The sequence below is a fragment of the Ciconia boyciana genome, chromosome 14, assembly GCF_034638445.1.
Source record: "Ciconia boyciana chromosome 14, ASM3463844v1, whole genome shotgun sequence".
In the NCBI taxonomy this organism is placed as follows: domain Eukaryota; kingdom Metazoa; phylum Chordata; class Aves; order Ciconiiformes; family Ciconiidae; genus Ciconia; species Ciconia boyciana.
The window spans coordinates 1542131-1561559 of NC_132947.1; the positions used below are offsets into that span (position 1 = coordinate 1542131).

Below are 19429 nucleotides of genomic sequence, written 5' to 3' on the forward strand. Positions count from 1 at the left end.
CGCCAATCCCCCCCGGGCGGAAACACCCGCGGGCGACGCGCACCGTCCTGCCCCTGCACAGCGGCCCCTGGCGGCCCGGCGGTGCGATGTGCCGCGCCGATCGCCGGGCGGTGCAGAGCCGATCCCGGGGACTGCAGGGCCGGTCCCGGGGGGGGCAGGGCCGATCCCCGGGGGGTGCAGGGCCGATCCCCGGGGAGCGCAGCCCCGATCCCCGGGGGGTGCAGAGCCGATCCCGGGGGCTGCAGGGCCGATCCCCGGGGCTGTAGCCCCGATCCCCGGGGGGTGCAGGTCCGAATCCCCGGGGGGTGCAGGGCCGGTCCCGGGGGGTGCAGGGCCGAATCCCCGGGGGTGCAGCCCCGATCCCCGGGGGGGGCAGACCCGAATCCCCGGGGGTGCAGCCCCGATCCCCGGGGGGTGCAGAGCCGAATCCCGGGGAGTGCAGGGCCGATCCCCGGGACGCGCAGCCCCGAGCCCCGGGACGCGCTCCCCCCGAGTCCCGCGGCGGGCTTGCGGCGCGGCCGCTCCCGGGGACGCGGCCAGGGGCTGCCCGGTTCCCCCCGGCTCCGCCGGCCCCCCCCGGCGCGGGACCCGTCCCGCTCCCGCCGCTGGCGGGGCCGTGCGTGCCCGGAGCCGCGCCCGCACCGGCGCAGCGGGAGCGCGGCCGGGGGCGCGGCGGGGCCGGGGGCCGCAGCGGGGGTCTGCGCCCCGGGCGAGGGTGGGTGTACGGGCTGCGGGCAGGGCCGGGCGGCCGGGACCGGCGGCGCGGAGCAGCCCAGGGCAGCCTGTGCATCCCGGCCCCTTTATTTCCAGGTACGCACGACAAAGCTGGCGGGGGCCGAGCCCCGGGACCCGCTCCCGGCGCCGCGACCCGAGGAACCGGGGGCCGACACGGAGCAGGACCGGGCGGCGGCCCCGGCGTTTCCCTCCTCAAGCCCTCCCGCGCTTGAAGAGGAAGATGAGGAGGCCACCGAGGAGCCCCTTCTCCAGCAGGATGCCAAGCCACAAGCCAGGGCTGGACAGGAGGTTCGGACCTGCAGTGGGGACAAGGGGACGTGAGTGGCTGGGACTCGAGGACAGGCATCCCGCAGCCCCCCGCCACCACGGGGACCCAGCAGCTCTCACGCACCGTTATCTGACAGGGACCGGTCGCCCAGTCCCTCCCTGGCTGGGGCAGCGATCCACAGGGTGGCCATCTTGTTGACGGGATCCTGGGCATCGTGCACCACCCGGCAGGTGAACATGGACCCGTTCTTCTCCTCCGTCGCTTTGACCTCCACCAGGCTCCTCAGCTCGAACAAGCCCCGGGGGGTCTTCACCAGCTGGGAGGTGTTCTCCACCTTCATCTCCCTCCTGTTCTCCAGCCAGGTGACGGCCACGTCTTCCGGGTAAAACCCCTCCACGTGGCAGGTGAAGTTCACGGTCTTGTTCACCTCAACGGGGCTTGGCAGGTCCACACGGACTCTGGGGGAGACTGGGAAGAGAAGCAGTGCCTGGTGGCCAGCGTCCCCCAGCTCTGCTGCCCGCGGGGTGCCCTGTCCCTGCCCCAGGACCCCCAGCCCCACGGGAGCTGGACACCCCGAGCGCCGGTCCCCACGCAGCCCTCACCTCGCAGGGCTTCGCTGAGCTGGTACTTCCCCCTCATCGGGGCCGGCAGCGTGGCGTGCTGCACCTCGCAGATGAGCTGCGAGCGGACGTCGTCCTCCTGCAGCGGCAACGTCACGGTGCTGGCCATGTTGTAGAAGGAATTCATCCGCCCAGGGGTGATCTGGGGCTGCAGAGCTGAGATCTCGTCATTGTTCTTGAGCCATTTCACGCTGATATCTTTGGGGTAGAACCCTCCAGCCGTGCAGGTGAAAGACACCGATTGCCTCGGCCCCGCTCTGCGGTCGGGCCCGGACACGACCGGGGCGGTGGGTTTGGCTGTGGGGAGAAGCATGGGGCCATCAGACTGGGCTCTGCCACCCGCACCCGGCCCCGGGGCTGCAGGGAGCGGGGTCTCCCGCAGGGGCACAGATGCGTCCTGGGACCGGCCCCCAAGCCCCTTCCCTGTGCCCGCTCACCCCGAGCAGAGCCCACCGGGCTAGGATGGGCCGGGCTGTGCCGGGGCTGCACCCAGCAGGGCTGGGTCCCACCAGGAGCTGCTCTGGGAGCCCCACTCACCGTGCACCAACACCTCCGTGCCCTTTCCATGCCGAAAGACCACATCACCACTCAGCGTTTTGTGGAACTTGACGCAGTAATAGGTGCCGGCATCCTCGACGCGAACGTCCCCGATGCGGATGCTGAAGTCTGTGCCAGACTCAGGCACTACCCTCGTCACACGGGGCAAGGAGCCCTTCTGCTCATAGACGGTCTCGTTCCCACTGCCCCAGCCCTTCAGCCACTTCGTGGCACCAGGGGGACCATCTCCGGACGTGGTGCAGGTCAGGTTGAGTGTCTCCCCCACTTTCACCACCACCTTGTTCTGGGGCTGCCGCAGCTCGAAGGGCAGACCCATCTGGGCACCCACACCTGGGCACAGCAACAGGAGGGCAGGGGCTGATGAGGGGCTCCAGAGCTGGGGCGCAACACGGGGCATTGCCAGACCCCTGGCCCCCAGCCCAGAGCAGGGGACAGAGAGATGTCCCCATCCCTTGCCCCCCGGGGCAGCCGGCACTGCTGAGGACTGCAGGATGGGGAGGGCCCAGGGCCCCTGGGAGGTGCTGGGGTAAACCAAACTCTTTGGCTGGGGATAAAAGCAAGCTGGAAGGGAGGCAGCGAGAGAAGAGCCCCAGGTACCCGCGGGCACAGGGAAGGATTGCCCCGCCGACGGCGGGGTGAGCGTGCCATGGGACAGGTGCTGGGGCTGTGTGGGGCCCCCACTCACCCGGGGCTCTCCGGAGCAGGAGCAGCATCAGGCAGGCGAGAGGCTGCACCTGCGTTGCCGGAGCCATGGTGATTCCCACTTCTCGCTCCCCGACGGCTCGGCTCGGCTTGGCTCGGCTCAGCGGGGTGCTGGGCTCTCTCCTGGGAAAGGGGAAGGAAGAGGCTCACTGCCGGCGAAGTTCCTCCACGGACCCCTTGCACAAGTCCCAGCCGGTTCCCCTGAGGTTCATGCCATCTCACGTCACGAGGCTGGTCCTCGCCGGCGATGTCAGTCCCGCTCTCCTCGCGGATGTGCGCCACGGCCACCGCCACCGGGCAGCCAGCGAGAGGGGCCCCGATCCGGCACGTTCCCCCCACGCATCACCAGCCCGCGGCTCGGCCCCCCGGGCCGTCGGGGGGACACCCATCTCCGACGGGCCCATGGCGCAGGGCTCACCCAGGGCTTCGCCCGGGCCCACCCGCGCCCAGCTCTCCGGCCGGCTCGCCGAGCCGGGGCGGCCGAGCCGCTCTCCCGCCCCGTGCCCAGCGCAGCCCCTCGGGCTCGGGCCGCGCCCGGAGGCGCTTGGCCCTCGGATGCTGATGCCCTCCGGGGGTGAAGCCCGGCGGAGGGAGCTCCCGGCCGGCTCCGCCGCTGCCCCCCGCCCGCCCCGGGGCAGCACCAAAAGCGTTAACAGCCCGCGCCCGCTCGCCGCCGTTTCCTGTGCAGCTTCTCCTTTTCCTTCTCCCGGAGCCGGAGCCCGGACTCCGGGCAGTGCCCATGGCTTGGCGAGCCGCTGCGGCGGCTCAGCTCCTGCTCGGGCAGCTCGGCCTCCTCCCGCTGCGGCTCTCGGGTGAGTCCGGAGCGGGGCGGCGGCGGCGGCCCCCCCCCGCCCGCTCCCCGCTTCCCTGCCCCGCTGGCTGCTGCTGCCCGGGCCGGACGGGGCGGGGGGAGAGGCCCGGCCCGGCCGCCGCAGCAGATCGCTAAGGCCGGCAAAGATAAACACCGGCCGGGGGGGGCTTTCCTCCTCCGACCACCTTTTTGGGTAGCGCGGGAATGCCGGGGGAAAGAAGGGCGGAGGGTGCAGCCCCGAGCCCCGGGGTGTTCAGCGCCGAGCCCCGGGGTGTTCAGCCCCGAGCCCCGGGGGGTGCAGAGCCGAGCCCCGGGGTGTTCAGCCCCGAGCCCCGGGGGGTGCAGAGCCGAGCCCCGGGGTGTTCAGCCCCGAGCCCCGGGGGGTGCAGAGCCGAGCCCCGGGGGTGTTCAGCCCCGAGCCCCGGGGGGTGCAGAGCCGAGCCCCGGGGTGTTCAGCCCCGAGCCCCGGGGTGTTCAGCCCCGAGCCCCGGGGGGTGCAGAGCCGAGCCCCGGGGGTGTTCAGCCCCGAGCCCCGGGGGGTGCAGCACCGAGCCCTGCCGAGCCAGTGCCGAAGGTAGCGGGGGGCTTTGGGCAGGAGGGCTTTAGGGGCTGCGCTCGGCTCTGGGGCTGCACATCCCTGCTCAGAGCCGGCTCCTGGCCAGCTGCGCCCAGCCCCGGGGCTGTGAACCCCGCTTCCTCGCAGAGGCCCAGTAATCCTGGCTTGTCTTGTACAGAGCCGGGTGTTAATGTTTAACAGCACTCGGGAGTTTTTCCTGCCAGGAATTCCCCTTGGCTCCCTCTGTACCTCTCCGGACTCTGAGCACCCACGGTGCCTCCTGTTAACAACACGACAGGGGATGCAAATTTGCTCCTTGTTCATTTTGAACCTGGCTTGTGCCGCTCCCAGTGCCTGCGGTTTGTCTCTGCCGTATCCAGGGGTATTTCTCAGCTGTGCCAGCTGCAAACTTGGAGCAAGCCGGGGCTGCTCTGCCCGTGCCGCTCGGGGTGAGGGGAGCGAGCCCTTGCCTCGCTCCATCGCTCAGCCCCTGCCCTCCTGTCGCTGTGCCCAGGTGTGGGTGCCCAGATGGATCTGCCCTTCGAGCTGCGGCAGCCCCAGAACAAGGTGGTGGTGAAAGTGGGGGAGACGCTCACCCTGACCTGCACCACGTTCGGAGATGGTCCCACTGGTGCCGTGAAGTGGCTGAAGGGCTGGGGCAGTGGGAACGAGACCGTCTATGAGCAGAAGAGCTCCTTGCCCCGCGTGACGAGGGTAGTGGGTGGGTCCGACACGGACTTCAGCATCCGCATCGGGGATGTTCGTGTGGAGGATGCCGGCACCTATTACTGTGTCAAGTTCCAAAAATCGCTGAACGGTGATACGATCTTTCAGCATGGAAAGGGCACGGAGGTGTCCCTGTACGGTGAGTGCAGCCCAGCGGGACGCTGCTCCTGGGGACCTCGTCCCACGGCCCCTGCCCTGCCCATGGCGGGGTCCCGCGCTGCCCCGTGCCCACCACCCTCTCCCCGCTTTGCCTTGTATCTCCACAGAGACAGGCCTGGTTCCCAGCATGGTGGCTGTAGCTGTAGTGCTCTGCTTCCTCCTCCTCCTCCTCTTCTTCGTCGCCCTTTGCATTTACAGGAGGAAGCAAAGAGGCGAGGCGGACAGCCAGTGCCTGGCCGGGCCGGCGGCCATGGGCAGCTTCTCGCCCATCCCTCTGCGGTGCTGTGCAGGGACCCCCAGCATCCCCAGGTTTGTACCCACCACCTTTTCCTTCTGCACGCCGAGAAGAGCGAACCACCTTATCCACCTGCCTTATCCTGGTTTCCTCTCCCTCTGGAGCAGTAATTTTCCCCAGAAAAGGTCCTTTACTCACAGGTGCATCCCTGCGCTGCGTTTCTTCTCTCTGTGTTTCACGGGAGCACGCGGTGGGGAGCGGCCAGCGCCAGGGAGCTCCCTGCAGCCCCTCACCGTGGTATCTGAGCCCGGCCCAGGCGCGCAGACAGCACCTTGTCCTGCCTTCAGCGTGGGCTTCAGGTGGCCACGTGCTGCAGAACCTGGCTAAAATTCAGGATGGGAATTGAGGAGGGCTGTGCTGGGTGGGGTGGGGAGGGGACCTGGCTTCCTTTAGCTCTAATGGCCGTCCTTCCCCCCCAGCAGTGAAGTCCTGGATGCAGAGTCCTCACACCTGCCTAGCCAGGTAAGAGCGAGCCGTGAATACGGGGAAGAGCATCCTGCGCCGATGTCCCAGCTTACAGGGACTCTGCAAGGCTCTGAGGCCAGGGTGGGCAATGGGTGAGCAGCAGCCTCCTGCACGCGGTCCCGGCACGCTCGGCACCGCGGAGTGGGCCCATCTGTGCAGCCGTGGCACCGCCATCCCGGCTTGAACCTGCGGTTAGGGTTATTTTTGCAAGATTGCTTCTTGTGAGAGTATTCACCATTTGCATGCACTTCTGCAGCAAAGCAGCAAGTTGGACAACGACATCCACTACGCCGATCTCCAGCCCCTGCCCGCGGCCCCGCGGCACAGCAGGAGCCCTGGCGCAGCCTGCTCCGAGTACGCCAGCATCAGGATAGCTGCCAAGTGATGTGTGGCACCGCAGCCTGCAAGGCCCAAGAGCCCGTTTCAGGGGAGGAAGGAGGGACATTTCTGCAGGGCACAATAAAGAAGTGGATCTGTTTGCCTGGCACACCCCGGTCCAAGCTCGGCACACTGTGCTCAGAGCTGGCAAAGCTCCCCTAATTCATTCCCGTCTCAGCAGCGGTGCTGGGGGAGGCTCAGAGTGGGACCCACCATGCCGGGGCTCGACAGCAGCTCTCCCAGGACCCAGCAGCCATCTCGAACACAGGATCAGGCCATGAGGCTGAGCACCTCTGCCTTGTGCAAGCTGTTTGATGCCGATTACACCAGGAGAACTTCACACACGCCTGTCTCCACCAGCACGGGCCACCACTGGAACTTTCCCGGCTCAGCAGGTCCATAATTTGTGTTATGTTGTCACCACACCAAGCCCACCCTCATTAAAGCCAGCAAACAGCCGTGCCATCCAGTCCTGCTGTGTTCAGAGCAAGAGCAATAGTGCCGGTCCCGCGGGGGCCTGGGAGACGCATGGCCCCCCCAGCCCTGTGCCAGCTCACCCCGTGCTGCTGCTGGGCTCGTGCTGAGCCCCATGGGCAGCTGCGGCCCCCACCCCGCCCCGGGCAGCTCCCCCAGGCAGGGCGGCTGCCCGGCTCCCACCAAACCTGCGTCTTCTGACCACGCACGGGGCAGCTCTCAGGAACAGCCCTCGGTGCCACTCTGCTGCAGCTCATGGGCCAAGGCCCCAGCCCCAGCCATTCCATGCACGTCTGCTCCATGAACATCCCCTGCGCTGCACAAGTCTCCTGCTCCGTGCACATCCCCTGCTCCATGCACATCTGCTCCATGCACATCTGCTCCGTGCAAACCTCCCGCTCCGTGCTCGTCCCCTGCTCCATGCACACTTGCTCTGTGCTCGTCCCCTGCTCCATGCACATCTGCTCCAAGCACATTTGCTCTGTGCACATCTGCTCTGTGCTCATCCCCTGCTCTATGCTCATCCCCTGCTCCATGCACATCTGCTCCGTGCACATCTGCTTCGTGCACATCTGCTCTGTGCACGTCTGCTCCGTGCACACCTCCCGCTCCGTGCACGTGCGCTCAGTGCCCACCTCCCCTGGGGGCAGGCCGGTGGCCGAGGACAGAGCGTGGCGGTGGCAGAAAGCCACGAGGCGCGTGCTCCACGCCAGGCACCGCTGCAGCACCCGGGTGCACCCTGGCATGACGTGCACGCGCACACCTATCCGTGGCGGCAGGCGCTCCCACCGCACCCTGTGCCGCCACAAGCAAACATCCCCCTTTGCGGGCACAGGCTAAGGGTGAAACACGCTATTCAGGCAGAGGAACCTGCTGTTTCTGCTGCTGCTGCTGCCTGTAACCTTGAAAGCTGCTGCAGTTGCTGGTTTCCAACTTTATCTACTTTTTACTGTGAAATCAAAAAAGAGAAGTGAAACAAGACAGTGTGAAATAGCAGCGTGTGTGTACCTCGGGGAGCCTTGTCTGCCAGCAGAGACCTTCTCAGGGAGAGAATTGCTATGAGGGGATAGGAGCCGCTACTGAAATTCATTTGCATGACTGAATAAGCGTCCCCTGTTCCAGGGAACGTGTCCTGGGGACAGTTTTGGGTCATTTCTTTCTCAGGGACAGCTCCGGGCACTCAGCACCCCGTGGGCACGGTGGCGGCGGGGAGTTTGCCAGGGCGGGGGTCCGTCACCGCTGCCCCCAGCACCCGTCCCCAGCCTTGGACCCCTCCGCACCAGCCCCAGCAGCAGCAAGGGGCTGTGGCGTGGGGGTGCCGGGGTGAAGCCTCCGGCGGTGCTGGGGTGAAGCCTCCGGCAGCGCCGGGTCCCGAGCGGAGGCATGGCCGCAGTGGGCAGCAGCTCATTTCCCGGCCGAGGCAGCAGCTGTTCTGAGCAGGACGCAGGGTTGTGCAGCCTCTGCGCGGGGAGGACGCCAAAGCTCACAGAAAGCTCACGTCAGGACTGCGAGCAGGGGTATGTAAAATATGTGGGTGAGACCGAAACCGGGGATAGACCTCGCAGACAAGGAGAAATGAAATTCGAAGGGATTTAGGTCTTTTTAGCACTGGGCTGGGTCAGGAGGGAGGAAATGTAGTTTGATACAAGCATGTGTAAAGCAGTGAGTGAGCGGAGCACCGTGGAGCGCTCTGTACCTAGGAAAGGGCCCAGGTCTGCGGCTTACTGCCCAGGGGAGGGATTTGGCGGTTATTATAGGAAAATCCTTTAAGCCACCAGCCCGGGGTGTGCCGGCAGTGAAAGCACAAACAAGCGCCTGAGCACGGACACAAGGTAGGAGCATGCCGGGGAGCACCTCGCTCGGGGAGCAGCGCCTTGCTTGGGGGCAACGCCTCGCTTGGGGGTCAGTGCCGGGCGACGCTGGGGTCGGGGATTTACTGCTTGTCCGCAGCGGTTTCCTGGTGCCGCCGGGTGTCGTGTCCCGCTGAGTCTCTCTCTGGGTGCTCGAGCAAGAAAGGCGGGTGGGGTGCTTGTGCCACGTCAAGAGCTGCAATGGCTGGGGTGGGCGCAGGGCGACTCTGGGGCCAGTAGCCACCGGGCTCCGCCTGCCCACAGCCGGGCTGAGCACAGGCGGCTTTGCCATGGTGCGGAGCGGAGGTGGTGGCTGGACGGGCGGTGGGGAGAGGCTCGGTGTCCCAGCCAGGGAGGGGACGTGCCAGCTCCAGCCAGGGTTTGGGCTGTGTCCCAGCACCGGACCGCGTGCACGGACACCCCGGCGCGGTGCCGTGCCGGGGCAAGGGTGCAGCGGGGCGAATGAGGCCGCGGCGACGCGTCCTGGCAAACGGGCCTGGCAGCGGTCCCCGCCACGGCGAGAAGCTCCTGGTGCCTGGGTGATGTGGGGGGTTTAGCTGGGCTTTTCCTCTGCGTGGCGTGGGAGCCCAGTGCTGGGACCTCGTGGGATGGCAAAGCCAAGAAAAAAGGCTGCGGAGCGGCTGAGCTGGGCTGCGCCGTGGTGGGAGCCTGCGCGGACCCCCGCCCTGGGGAGAGGCAGAAAGCGGGAGCTGGGGAAGAGCCAGGGGATGCTCGGGGGCTGCCCCAGCATCTGCTCCGCTCCCGGCCCCGGGAGGTGGGAAACGGCTCCTGGAGCTGCCAAGGCGAGAGGGCTGGCAGGGCCTGCCAGGGCGGCAATGCGTGCCGTGCCGTGCCGTGCCGTGCCGTGCCTTGCTGTGTCATGCCGTGCCGTGCCGGGGAGCCAATGTGGGAGGCGCGGGCTGTGCCGAGAGCCAGCAGGGAGCACGAGCTTCCGATGGAAAACATGGAATAACAGAGAGCAATGAGTCCGGCGAGCGTGACTGATGGATGAGGCTGGCCCCGGCAGCGAGGGGAGGGGGAGCAATGATTTCATTAATGCCGAGGAAGAGCATGGTCTCAGCTAGCGCGTGGGCCTGGCTGAAGCAGGGGGATGTGGGCGTCCCCCCGGTGTCCTGGGGGACAGGAGAGGGCTGGCAGCGCTCGCGGGGAAGCGGGACAAAGCTGAGCTTGTGCTGGAGCCAGGGCTGAGCAAGGAGAGAAGGGGAGAGATGGGGATAAATGCCTCGTGCCCTGCCCCAGGATGCTCCAGCCCCGCGATGAGCAGCAGAGACCCCCCCCCACTGGCAGTGCTGCTCACAGGGGTGGGTGCCCAGGGGCCATCGCGTTTCCCGGGAGCCAGCATTGCTCCAGCTTGTCCCTTCCAGCGACTGATGGGGCAGCGGCTCCAGCCAAGGCCCTGGTTTGTGGCTGTCTCTGTCCAAGATGCCCTCGTGCTCCTGCTCCGTCCCCATCCCTGTCCCCATCCCTGTCCTTGCCACTGTGAGACCGTGGTGGCCACAAGCCCGTCCCCAGGGAGGGACAGGCTGGTCCCTTTGCGCATCAGGATTAGACAAACAGCCACAGGTCCACGACCATCCGATGCCACAGGCACCCAGTGATGCCACGAGGACCCCACGACGCTATGGGGACCCTGTGATGCCGTGGGGACCAGGCGATGCCATGGGGCTGCCGTGCCAGGACACCAATGCGGAGCAGCACGAGGAGCTGGAGGAACAGCTCGGGTGCTTTGAGGGGGTCGGAAAGGGCAAGTGGGTCTCAGGGACACTTTGAATATCCCCAAGAAATGCCACGTGGGTCCCACCTGCGGCCGCTGACTGCCCCAGGCTGCGCTTCTGCCAGGAGAGGGGACTGGAGGGAGAAGCCCTGGGATGCTGCATGGCCGGACCCTGCCCACACCAATTCCAAACCCGCCAGCTCGCCCCTTCGCAGCTCCCCATTTCTCAGGCTTTTCCTTGGAAAGCAAGGAATGAAGCCGAAGTAAAACGGTGACATGCTTTACACCGCTTCCGATTTATTTCGCATCTTACTTATTGAATCTTATTCCCCGGTTTCATGGTTATTGTGAATCTTTATTAAAGGGGATAAACAGGTCTGGGATTTGGGGTTGTCATAGGAACTGTTTCGGTGCCACAGCCTGACTGCCAGCCTCATCCTCCCCCCGGGTCCCTGATGTAGTGAGGGCTCTCGCCAGCACAGCAGAGGTTTCTCCAGCCCCCCAAGCACAGCCCCAGTGAAAGCCGCCTTATGGGACAGCCGCCCCATGGCACCAGGGTGCCCTGCGGGACCCCCCGGGGCACTCGGGGAGGAGGTGGGCTCCTGGGTGCTGCCCGGCCGTGCCCACGCCGCAGCCTGGCCCTGCAGCCACGGGGAAGTGAACTGGGAGCCCTGTGCTGCGGTCCAGGGCTTTAAGCTGAGGCGAGGTGGAGGTGCTTGGAGGATGCTGTTTGTCCGTGTGGATTCTCTGGTGGCTAATAGGAGGTTGTGCTGTTGCAGCTATTCCTACTGGGCACCTCTCTGCCCGACCTGGAATCATTTTCATTAAATCCCTGGAGCTGAGGGGGCGTGGGGCAGATCGCGGCTGCCCTACGGCTATTCCCCATCTCTTCTATCGCAGGCAGAGGGGGTCAGCAGTGAAAATGAAAGCGTCAAACACATTTCAAAGGAAATCCTTTGCGCCCAACACTCCTTTGGCCCGTGCGGTCCTTCACCGCAGGATGTCGTGGAGGCCAAGACTCTGGCAATGATTAAAGAGGGATTTCCAGGACCGTGGGATGAACAGGAACATCCAGTGCTTAAGAAAGACTCACTTTGTGCTTTCGGTGTTCGACGGGACATTGCTCAGGGACGATTGCCCTCCAGAGCTGGCACGGGGAGGGCAGATCCAGCTGCGGCGCTTGGTCTTGCCCGCACCGAGAGAGGGTCCCAGGGCGGGCAGGAGGGCTGTCCTGCCTGCACTGGGGATGCCCGGGGCTCTTCATGTTGGGTCAACTGTTGGTGGCACATTGGAGCGGTCCTGGTCCCCCCGGCATCCACACGAGCTATGCACACTCCTGGGAATGCTCTGGTGGGTTTCGTCCGGGGAAAAGAGCTGGGGGCTGCTGCTCAGAACGGGGAAACCCTTTGGGGATCTCCCCGAGGGCAGGGCAGGGCACCCCCGTCAGCCAGCGAGGGCAGGACGCTGCGAGGGTCCCCGGGGCTCCCTGCTCCTCCTGGCACAGAGTGACCTTAAAGCTTGGCTGTGCTTGGCAGCGGCCCCGGCGCTGGCAGCGCCCTGAGCCCAGCACAAGCATCCCTCTGAGGAGAAGTGCAGGGAAAGGAAAAAATATTTGGAGAAGCAGGAGAAGGGGGAAAGCAGGCGCTGCAGGAGGGAGCCACGGAGCGGGCTGAAAGTGCGCTCTCAGCGGGCTTTTGTTCGCCCCGGACGTGCCCAACGGTGCTGCCAGCACAGAGGGGCTGTGCCGGCGCCGGTGGCTCCCAGCGCGGTGTGGCCAGGCGAGCCCAGCGCTCCGGCAGCCTGCCCGGTGCCTCGGCCTGGCAACGCGCCCGCTAGCAGGATGCGGCCCCTGCAGAGCCTTCGGCGGGGATCTCCATCGCCCCGGCCGGGCTTGGCCCCTTTCTGCCGGCCGTGGGGTGGGCAGCGTGGCGGGATCAACGACGCGCTTGCTAAAATAATTGCTTCTGACAGATCCATTTCTTCCGCGAGGTTCAGGCTTAATTTTATAATGGTATCGGTAACTATGGCAACGTGTAAAAATAACGTATCCCCGAGCCTGGCAAATTCTCCGTAAACAGCTCCCATCTCCAGGAGGCGAGGGAGGCCCCGGCCGGGCGGGCAGCAGCAGCCCCCTGCCCGCGGCGCTGCCTCGGCCAGCTGCCTGCGCCCGGGTTAGTGTTTGGGTTAGGCTTCACGCGATGAGTAATTAGTGGTGTTAACTGCTTACGCCTTGGGATGATGATTTCGTTTGCTAATCCTTCGGGCCAGGCAGAGCTCGCAGCGGCTAATTGGGTGGATATCATTAATGCTGGCGGTCAGGAGCTGCTGTTAAAGGGCTGCAGCGCAACAAAGGCTGGAGCATCCCTCGTGCGTGTCGCGGGGCAGATGCTTTGCCGATGGCTCTTTGGGTTCTCTCCTGGAACCCAGGAGCCAGCACGGGGCTGGCAGCCGCAGGGGGCCATGCACGGCTCAGACCCTGCAGCACCACCGGGCCACCAGCCCCGTTCGTGCCTACAGCCCCGTCCCAGAGCTGTCACTGCTGCACGTGCATGCACGCGTGTGCACACACATGCACACACATGCACACACATGCACACACATGCACACGCGTACATGCACGTGTATGCAAATGCTGGGTGAACGCAGAACCCCCCCTCAGCAGTCATCAGCTGGTGCCAATGTGTCTCAGCTCAGACGTCTCTGGTCACCGCTGCTGGTAGATAATCCCAGGCAACGTTTTCTAAACCTGTTAGACATCCCACAGACCCTCTAAATCCCTGATCCCCCTCCGAGGCTCTGGCAGCCCTCTCGCCCCTGGCCCTGCCGGCCTTGGGGCCAACCTCCGCGGTACGGTGGCAGCATTGCACAGCTCTGATTTGCAGCTCCTTGCCAGGGCCAGGCCAGACCCTCGGGACTCGATGCAGTCACCAGGAGCATGGGTGGATCTTGCAGAGCCGGAATTAATCCTTATGCTTTTTGTTGACCTTCAGCTTCAAAAAAAAAAAAAAAGGAGAAAACAACACGAACCCCTTGCAGAAGCATCTTCCTCGAGCTCCCAGCAGCAGGACCAGCATGGCCCTGGCTCTGCGGAGCTGGGAGTGCTGGGTCAGGCAGCATGGACGTGTCCGGTCTCAACGGGGCCAAAGCAAACAGCCCCGTGCTCCAGCACGCGGCCCCGGAGCTGCGAGGCTGCTGTGGGGACAGCGCGGGCACAGCCGCCACAAGGACAGCCCGGCGTCAGGGCTGGGGATGCTCTGGTGGTGCTGGGGGCTGGTCAAGGCAGCAGCACCCCCCCTCCAGGGCTGGGTCCGGCATTTCAGGGGGGTGCATCCCCCCCCCCGCATCCCCATCCCAGGGGGTGCCATTGCCATTTCCACCGCGACACGTTAGGTACGGCACTTTCACGAATAACCTCGGTAAAAGCCCTCGCTGCCAGCCACGCCGTTATCTCTTGGCACCCTCGTTCCTAGCGCTCGGTAAAGGGTGACGTGGGGTTATACCGGCTCTCCCGCACCCCGTGTGCCCTGGCTCAGCCCTCCACTGCGGCATCTCCCCGGCTCTGGGGGTGCGAGCGCCTGGCCAGCCAAGGTCCAACAGCACAAATCCCCCCACCAAGCCTGGGCTTCAAAGTCCCGCAACCGTCCCGGTGCCTCCGGCGAGAGCTGACGAGCAGGAAGTGATGGGCTGAGATAGCTTAACATGATAAATCCCCCCGCGTTAGCATTTTTATTTTCATCTGCAGCTGCCGCGGGACTTTATCAGGCAGCCCAGCCTGCAATGAGTTACAGCGGCCGTGCCTGGGAGCGCGCGGAGCATTATCTGCTATTGCAGCGTTGGATGCGCTTTCATGATAACAATTTGCAATCAACAAAGAACTTTGAGAGGATACAGAAAAAAAAAAAGGCAGAAGAAAAGTGAGATGATATCGCTCCTCCCTAAGCCAGGCTCCTCACCCCTCCACGGTCCTAGTGGTACTGCTAAGGGGAGACCAACCTCTTCTCTAGCATCGCTCCATGGGGCTGCAGGCTTAAAGGCACCCCCTGTCCCCATGTGCATCCCCACAGCCTGCACCCCGTCCACCGCCTGCAGCACCCTGGGAGCCCTCGGCCTCCAGGCTGTCCTGCACAGTCCCCGGCTGGCCCCGGGCACTGGCATGGCACTGGCAGCCCCCAAGTTAAGAGGAGGGGGCAGCCGGAGGAGGATGGGCTGCATCTGATGCAGGGAATCGCCAGCAGCTCTGGCAGGGACCTGGCCCATCGGGGAGAGCCACAGCTCCAGGGGCTCGAGAGGGCGAAGTAAATTTGTCTGGCGTCAGCGTGACAAGGCCTCCCATTCGTCCCCGGTACATAAATTGGGCCGTGGGCTGGGGTGGGGGGGCTGCCTGTGCATCGTGGGGATCCAGGTACCGGCACTGCCACCACGTCCCCATGGGCCAGCCCAGTGCAGAGCATCCCCCTCTGGAGCGGGGATGGAGGCTTCGGCTCAAACAGCTCCCAGGAGCCCATCAACGGTTAACACCCAGCTCCAAAATGTCCTCTGCACAGCCGGAGCTCCCTGGCTGCCCCTGCCTGCCCTCCCCATTCTTCCCCTCCCTGCTACTTTCTCCTCCGCAGCACCACTGCTCCCGGGGCCGAGCACCCTTTCCGTGCCCAGCCCAGGGTGGGGAAGGGTCCCAGGGCAGGCACCGCTTGCTGCCTGCGGCTCTGGACCCACAAGAGCTGGGGTGAGCCCCGGCTGTGCCCCTCAGCCAGCGCAGTTATCACCGCAGCCCCCGAGCTTTGCGACCGCTGGCACGAGGGGTGCAGGATTGGGGCCGCCCTGTGCTCCCCAGTGAGCCGCCCCCGGGTGGGAGCTGCCTCGCGCCCCGGTCCCCATCCCTGCGCTGTGCGGACCCAGGAGGCTGCAGTGTGGGACTGCTCAGGCTTTGCTCACCCACTGCACCCGCAGCCGGCGAGCAAATCCTCCTCCAAAGCAAGGGTCAGGATCCTGCCTGCAAACAAAAGCCATCACAGCCCTCCGAGTGGTTACGGCAGCTAACCGGGCAGCAAACACGGGCCCTGCCAGGTCCCGTCCTTCCGAGCCACCCCCCGCAGCCGGGTTTTCCCAGCCTGTCAGCAGTTTCACCCTAAACCCCCCGTCCCTCTGCCCATCGCCTCCAGGTCAGCGGGGCCGCTTCCAGGCCAGGCACAGGATATAAACCACCTTTCCTGCTCTGACACAGCCAGGAGGAATTCCCCCAGTCGGAAGCGTGCAGGGCTGCGTTAAGGAAGCCCGATCCCGGTTTTACCGGAGTTACCCAGTTTGCAGCACCCCACAGGGTGCCGCTGCCGAGTGGGAGCAGCGCGGGAGCAGCCCACGAGCATTGCATGGCCCAGGGACGGGCGAGCCACAGCGTGGGTACGGTCCCCGCTGCAGCCCACGTGCTTCTCTTTTTGCTGGGTGGATGGTGGTGGATGGTCTGACGCTGGCCGGGCTCTGCCGCCGCTGCCAAAGCCCAGGGTGATGGTGCGTGAACGCTGTGAGGGCACTCGGAGCATCACTTCACCCCGGCGAAGGCCAGCGCAGGGCAGGCAGTGCCGGCATCCCTCCCTTGTCCTCCCTGAAAGTCATATTATGGACTCGGAGGGGACCAGCTGATCCCAGCAGAGCACTCAAGCACCACTAAAATTAAGTGGGCTGCGATTAAGAACCCGGCTCCCCAAGGAGGCTGCGGTAACAGGCGGCAGGTCCAGCCAGCATGCACGGAGGTGGCCTCCTCGGAAAATCCCCCACGCCAGGGAATGTCTCCTCACCGCTCACCCCCAGCGCCATCTGCACCACTGGGGCTTGAGAGCTCAGACGAGGACCTGAGATGTCTCAGCTCAGCCCTAAATCACACGAGAAAAGCTTGACCAAAGCAATTATGAACAGTTCCTGTGAGCCCCCGCAAAAGGTAAGGGGCAAAGCCCACCCCTGCCTTTCTTCTGGCAATCGCAGCCTTAACGAAGCACCTGCAGCTCATTGCCCCCCCAGGGCCTCTCCCACATAAGAGGGTGGCTGGGTGTCCCCCTCTCCAGCTGCAAGGTGCTTGTGGTGGTGGGTGCTGCAGCAGGAGCGATGCAGTAAGCAGACAGGTATGATGCACACCCCAATTTCCTCCATCAGTGTTTGCAGTGTTCCTGCTGCCTTCCCTGGGGTCACGGTCTGGCTCGGCCACCCCTGTGTGCTGCTCCCTGCAAACAGGCTGCAGGTTGCTTCTTTCCATCCTCGTGTTAACATATTGCTTGTTAGACGTTAACATCAGATAAACTAATTTAAGCTCCTTCTGTACTGGATGTCTTGGATTAAATTGGCATGGTACCTAATGAAGCTGAAGCTCCATTTGTTGTGCTGGAAGCCCTAAATATCAGCAGTGTAATTGGTGCTACTACCTACTTTAGAAGATATTTGTGTGGGTTTTTTTCTCCCAGCTAAAAGCCCTGTGAGGGTGTTGACTCCAAAGCCTGAGGGGTGATGGGGAGAGGCAGGAGGGCTGTAGGATGCATCTGCCTGGCTCGTGGGCTGGAAGGGTCTTGAAATTTGGCTTTGGAGCTGGAGGACAGACGGGGTGAGCGTGCACAGCCCCGTGCACGTGTTGCTTTCCAGTGCAGGGAGGCTACGCTGGCTTGCGTGCGCCAGGGCAGACCTCACGTGGGTGCTGGGGTTGGGCTCGGTGCTCTGATGTGGTCGCACACTCAGTTTTGTTGTGGTGAGCTATGTGTCTGTCGGGGTGCTGGGACTGGGTGGCTCTGAGCTTCCCTGGGGCAGTGAGTCCCTGCAACCCTGAGTGCCTCGGTGGGGCTGTGCGGTGCGTTATTTGGGTTTATCATGGATGGCTCCCATGGGTGCTGGCTGCTCGCTGGTGCTTGGGCATGGTTCTATACCTGCGGCCCCAAAACAGCACTGCTGGATGCTGGTTTTAGGGTGTTTTCCAGGCTGATGTCCAAAGTATTGGTGTTTTTCCTATGTTTGGCTCTAAGCTTTCCCTGCTGGTTTGGGTTTTGAGGCTGAACTGAGCCCACAAGCCCTCCAGGGGCTGTGTCCCGGTGTGATGTGGCCGGTCGGTCAGGCCGTGGGTAACCTTTCCACCGCACCGTGCCACGCCAGTGCGGGGCTGGGGAGTGGGGATCCTCAGGGGGAAAGTTCTGGGCAGGGAAAGAACTGCGGTCACCTCCCACATTAGTGAAACATGGCTCATTAACAGGTCTGGGTTTGGCACTGCAGGGCAGGAACCGAAACCTCTCTCACCTCCATCGCCTGTGAATCCCCTTTCCAGCAGAGTGAGCCACCGCTGTCCCTGTGGGCCATTGGTGCTGGGAGGGGATCAGACAGGCTGCTAGTCAAGGGATGAAAGAGCAGTCCGGGCAAAACCAGTGCTGCAAGACTTTCAGCTGGGATCGTCCTGGTGAGGCTGTAATTGCCCCCCTTGGATGCTGCCGGGCTCAGATGAGGGTCTTTTTGGGCCCCTCCCAGAGATGGGGTGCTGCTGCCCCGGCTGGGGGTCTCTGTGTGGGAAAGGATCCCCTCCTCCTCCTGGGGAGGAAGCCACTTGCGCAGCTGGTCCTGCTGCCCACGCAGAGCTGCCTAGCTGAAAATGGGGAAATGCAAAAGCACGTTGGGGCCCTGGTCCCTGCTGGCAGCAGTGACAGCTCTGGCCGGAGCCTTTGCCCCGGGAAGGGGACCAGAGCCCTGCTGGGCCCAGCCTCCCTCCAGCTCCCAAACCCACGAGGGTGGGTGAGCCTGGCACAGACTGGCCGGAGCACATGCCTTCCCCAAAACGGTGCTGTCAGCGTGATGCAAGTCCCTCGCTGTGCCTCAAAGCTTTGAAAAGCTTTCCTGAAATGCTGTCCTGGTCCCCAGTGCTCGCTGCTGCGTGGCTCCCGGGGCCAGGGAGACCTGGGCTCCAAAATAATCCATGGGGGAGCGGTGGTTTTGAGCTGAAGCATGAAGATGCTGCGAGAGCGAGCGCAGCCCGGCTGCCCGCTGGCAGCACAGGGAGTCTGGCAGCGCTGCCCGCCCTGCCAAACGGTGCAGCAGGCTCCTGCTTGCCGTGGGTGTTTGGTGCAGGAGGAAGCTACTAATGATGGCGTTGCGCCTCCCAAAATGCTGCACTCTCGGTCGGTCTCGAGCGTTGGGCGTGCAAAGGAGCGGAGCGTTCCTCTCCCCTGGGTTCATTGCCAGCCCGTGGGGCAGGGGCTGCCCTCCCAGGGTGGCCCCTCCAAACCCCCCCATGTTTGAGCGGGTGCCTGCGATGCCGAGCGGAGGGGCTGTGGGCAGGAGGGGAGGCAGCTGAGCCTGCCCATATGCTTCCTAATGGGGAGCAATAGCAGCTCTTCCTGAGAAGCTCATACTGCGCCATCTGCTCTGCCGCGGTACCTTCTCTTGCAGAGCTTTTTTAAGCTCTTAACTTTCCTTCCCAAGCGCTCTGCAGCGGCTGCTTGCATACGGGCTGTCTCCGCTTTGTAATCGCCTCAAAACAGGTTGTCTGAACCTTCAACGCCGAGCGGGAGAACAGCCCAGACAGGCTGAAGTCAGCCAGGCCTCCAGGAACTGCGCTTCTGTTTAAAAATAACCAGGGAAGCGGCTGTGAATGGCTGCAGCGCGTCCCCAGCACCTTCCCTCTTGCTGGGCACCTGCTTGCCCTGGCCGTGCCTGCTCCCGGCCTCGGGCTGGGTGGGATGCCCTGCCCGTGGCGGTGTAGCTGCAAGGTTTCCACAAACCACTGCTGATCCCCACGTCTCATCCCTGGGCGAAGTGATTATCTATTTCCATGCTGCATGTGCAAGAGGCCAAAGGCCAAACCCAAGGGCTCCTCTGGGTCCCTGCTGCTTGCTCACACGCTCGCCAGCTGTGCAAAGGGGAAATAAGCACAATGGCTGCACTGGGCTCCCCTGGAGCAGTGCTGGCCACAAATTATTTCACAGTAGGAGAAGCACTGGCTGCAGTACTTGAGCGCAGCCTCCAGCTGCCTGGGGGGCTCCCAGAGGGAGTTGCAGTGCAGATGCCTGGGGAGGCCGGGTCCCGGCTCCCAGCAGCAAAGTGAGCTAAATTAAGGCTGGATGCAACGCATGGGCGTAGC

The 19429-nt window shown here is 64.4% G+C and overlaps 2 protein-coding genes across 6 annotated transcripts; one reads left to right on the top strand and one right to left on the bottom strand.

The window, feature by feature from the left end:
- Positions 1 to 425: 425 nt before the first annotated feature.
- On the bottom strand, positions 426 to 3662 carry LOC140659355 (tyrosine-protein phosphatase non-receptor type substrate 1-like). 2 transcript variants are annotated; one of them, XM_072878922.1, is made up of 6 exons: positions 3525 to 3662; positions 2867 to 3006; positions 2161 to 2511; positions 1606 to 1920; positions 1127 to 1471; positions 426 to 1031 (listed from the first exon to the last, which is right to left on the bottom strand). In XM_072878922.1, the coding sequence occupies exons 2-6, from the start codon at positions 2931 to 2933 to the stop codon at positions 928 to 930; spliced, it is 1182 nt and encodes a 393-aa protein (XP_072735023.1). In that variant the 5' UTR covers positions 2934 to 3006; positions 3525 to 3662; the 3' UTR covers positions 426 to 927. The 2 variants fall into 2 exon arrangements, with proteins under 2 accessions (XP_072735023.1, XP_072735024.1); XM_072878923.1 differs by lacking the exon at positions 3525 to 3662 and having other exon boundaries at positions 2867 to 3398.
- LOC140659357 (tyrosine-protein phosphatase non-receptor type substrate 1-like) lies at positions 3570 to 6750 on the top strand. 4 transcript variants are annotated; one of them, XM_072878928.1, is made up of 5 exons: positions 3570 to 3695; positions 4765 to 5115; positions 5334 to 5444; positions 5850 to 5892; positions 6152 to 6750. In XM_072878928.1, the coding sequence occupies exons 1-5, from the start codon at positions 3623 to 3625 to the stop codon at positions 6267 to 6269; spliced, it is 696 nt and encodes a 231-aa protein (XP_072735029.1). In that variant the 5' UTR covers positions 3570 to 3622; the 3' UTR covers positions 6270 to 6750. The 4 variants fall into 4 exon arrangements, with proteins under 4 accessions (XP_072735029.1, XP_072735030.1, XP_072735027.1 ...); XM_072878929.1 differs by having other exon boundaries at positions 5853 to 5892; XM_072878926.1 differs by having other exon boundaries at positions 5243 to 5444; positions 6152 to 6749.
- The last annotated feature ends 12679 nt before the right edge of the window (positions 6751 to 19429 follow it).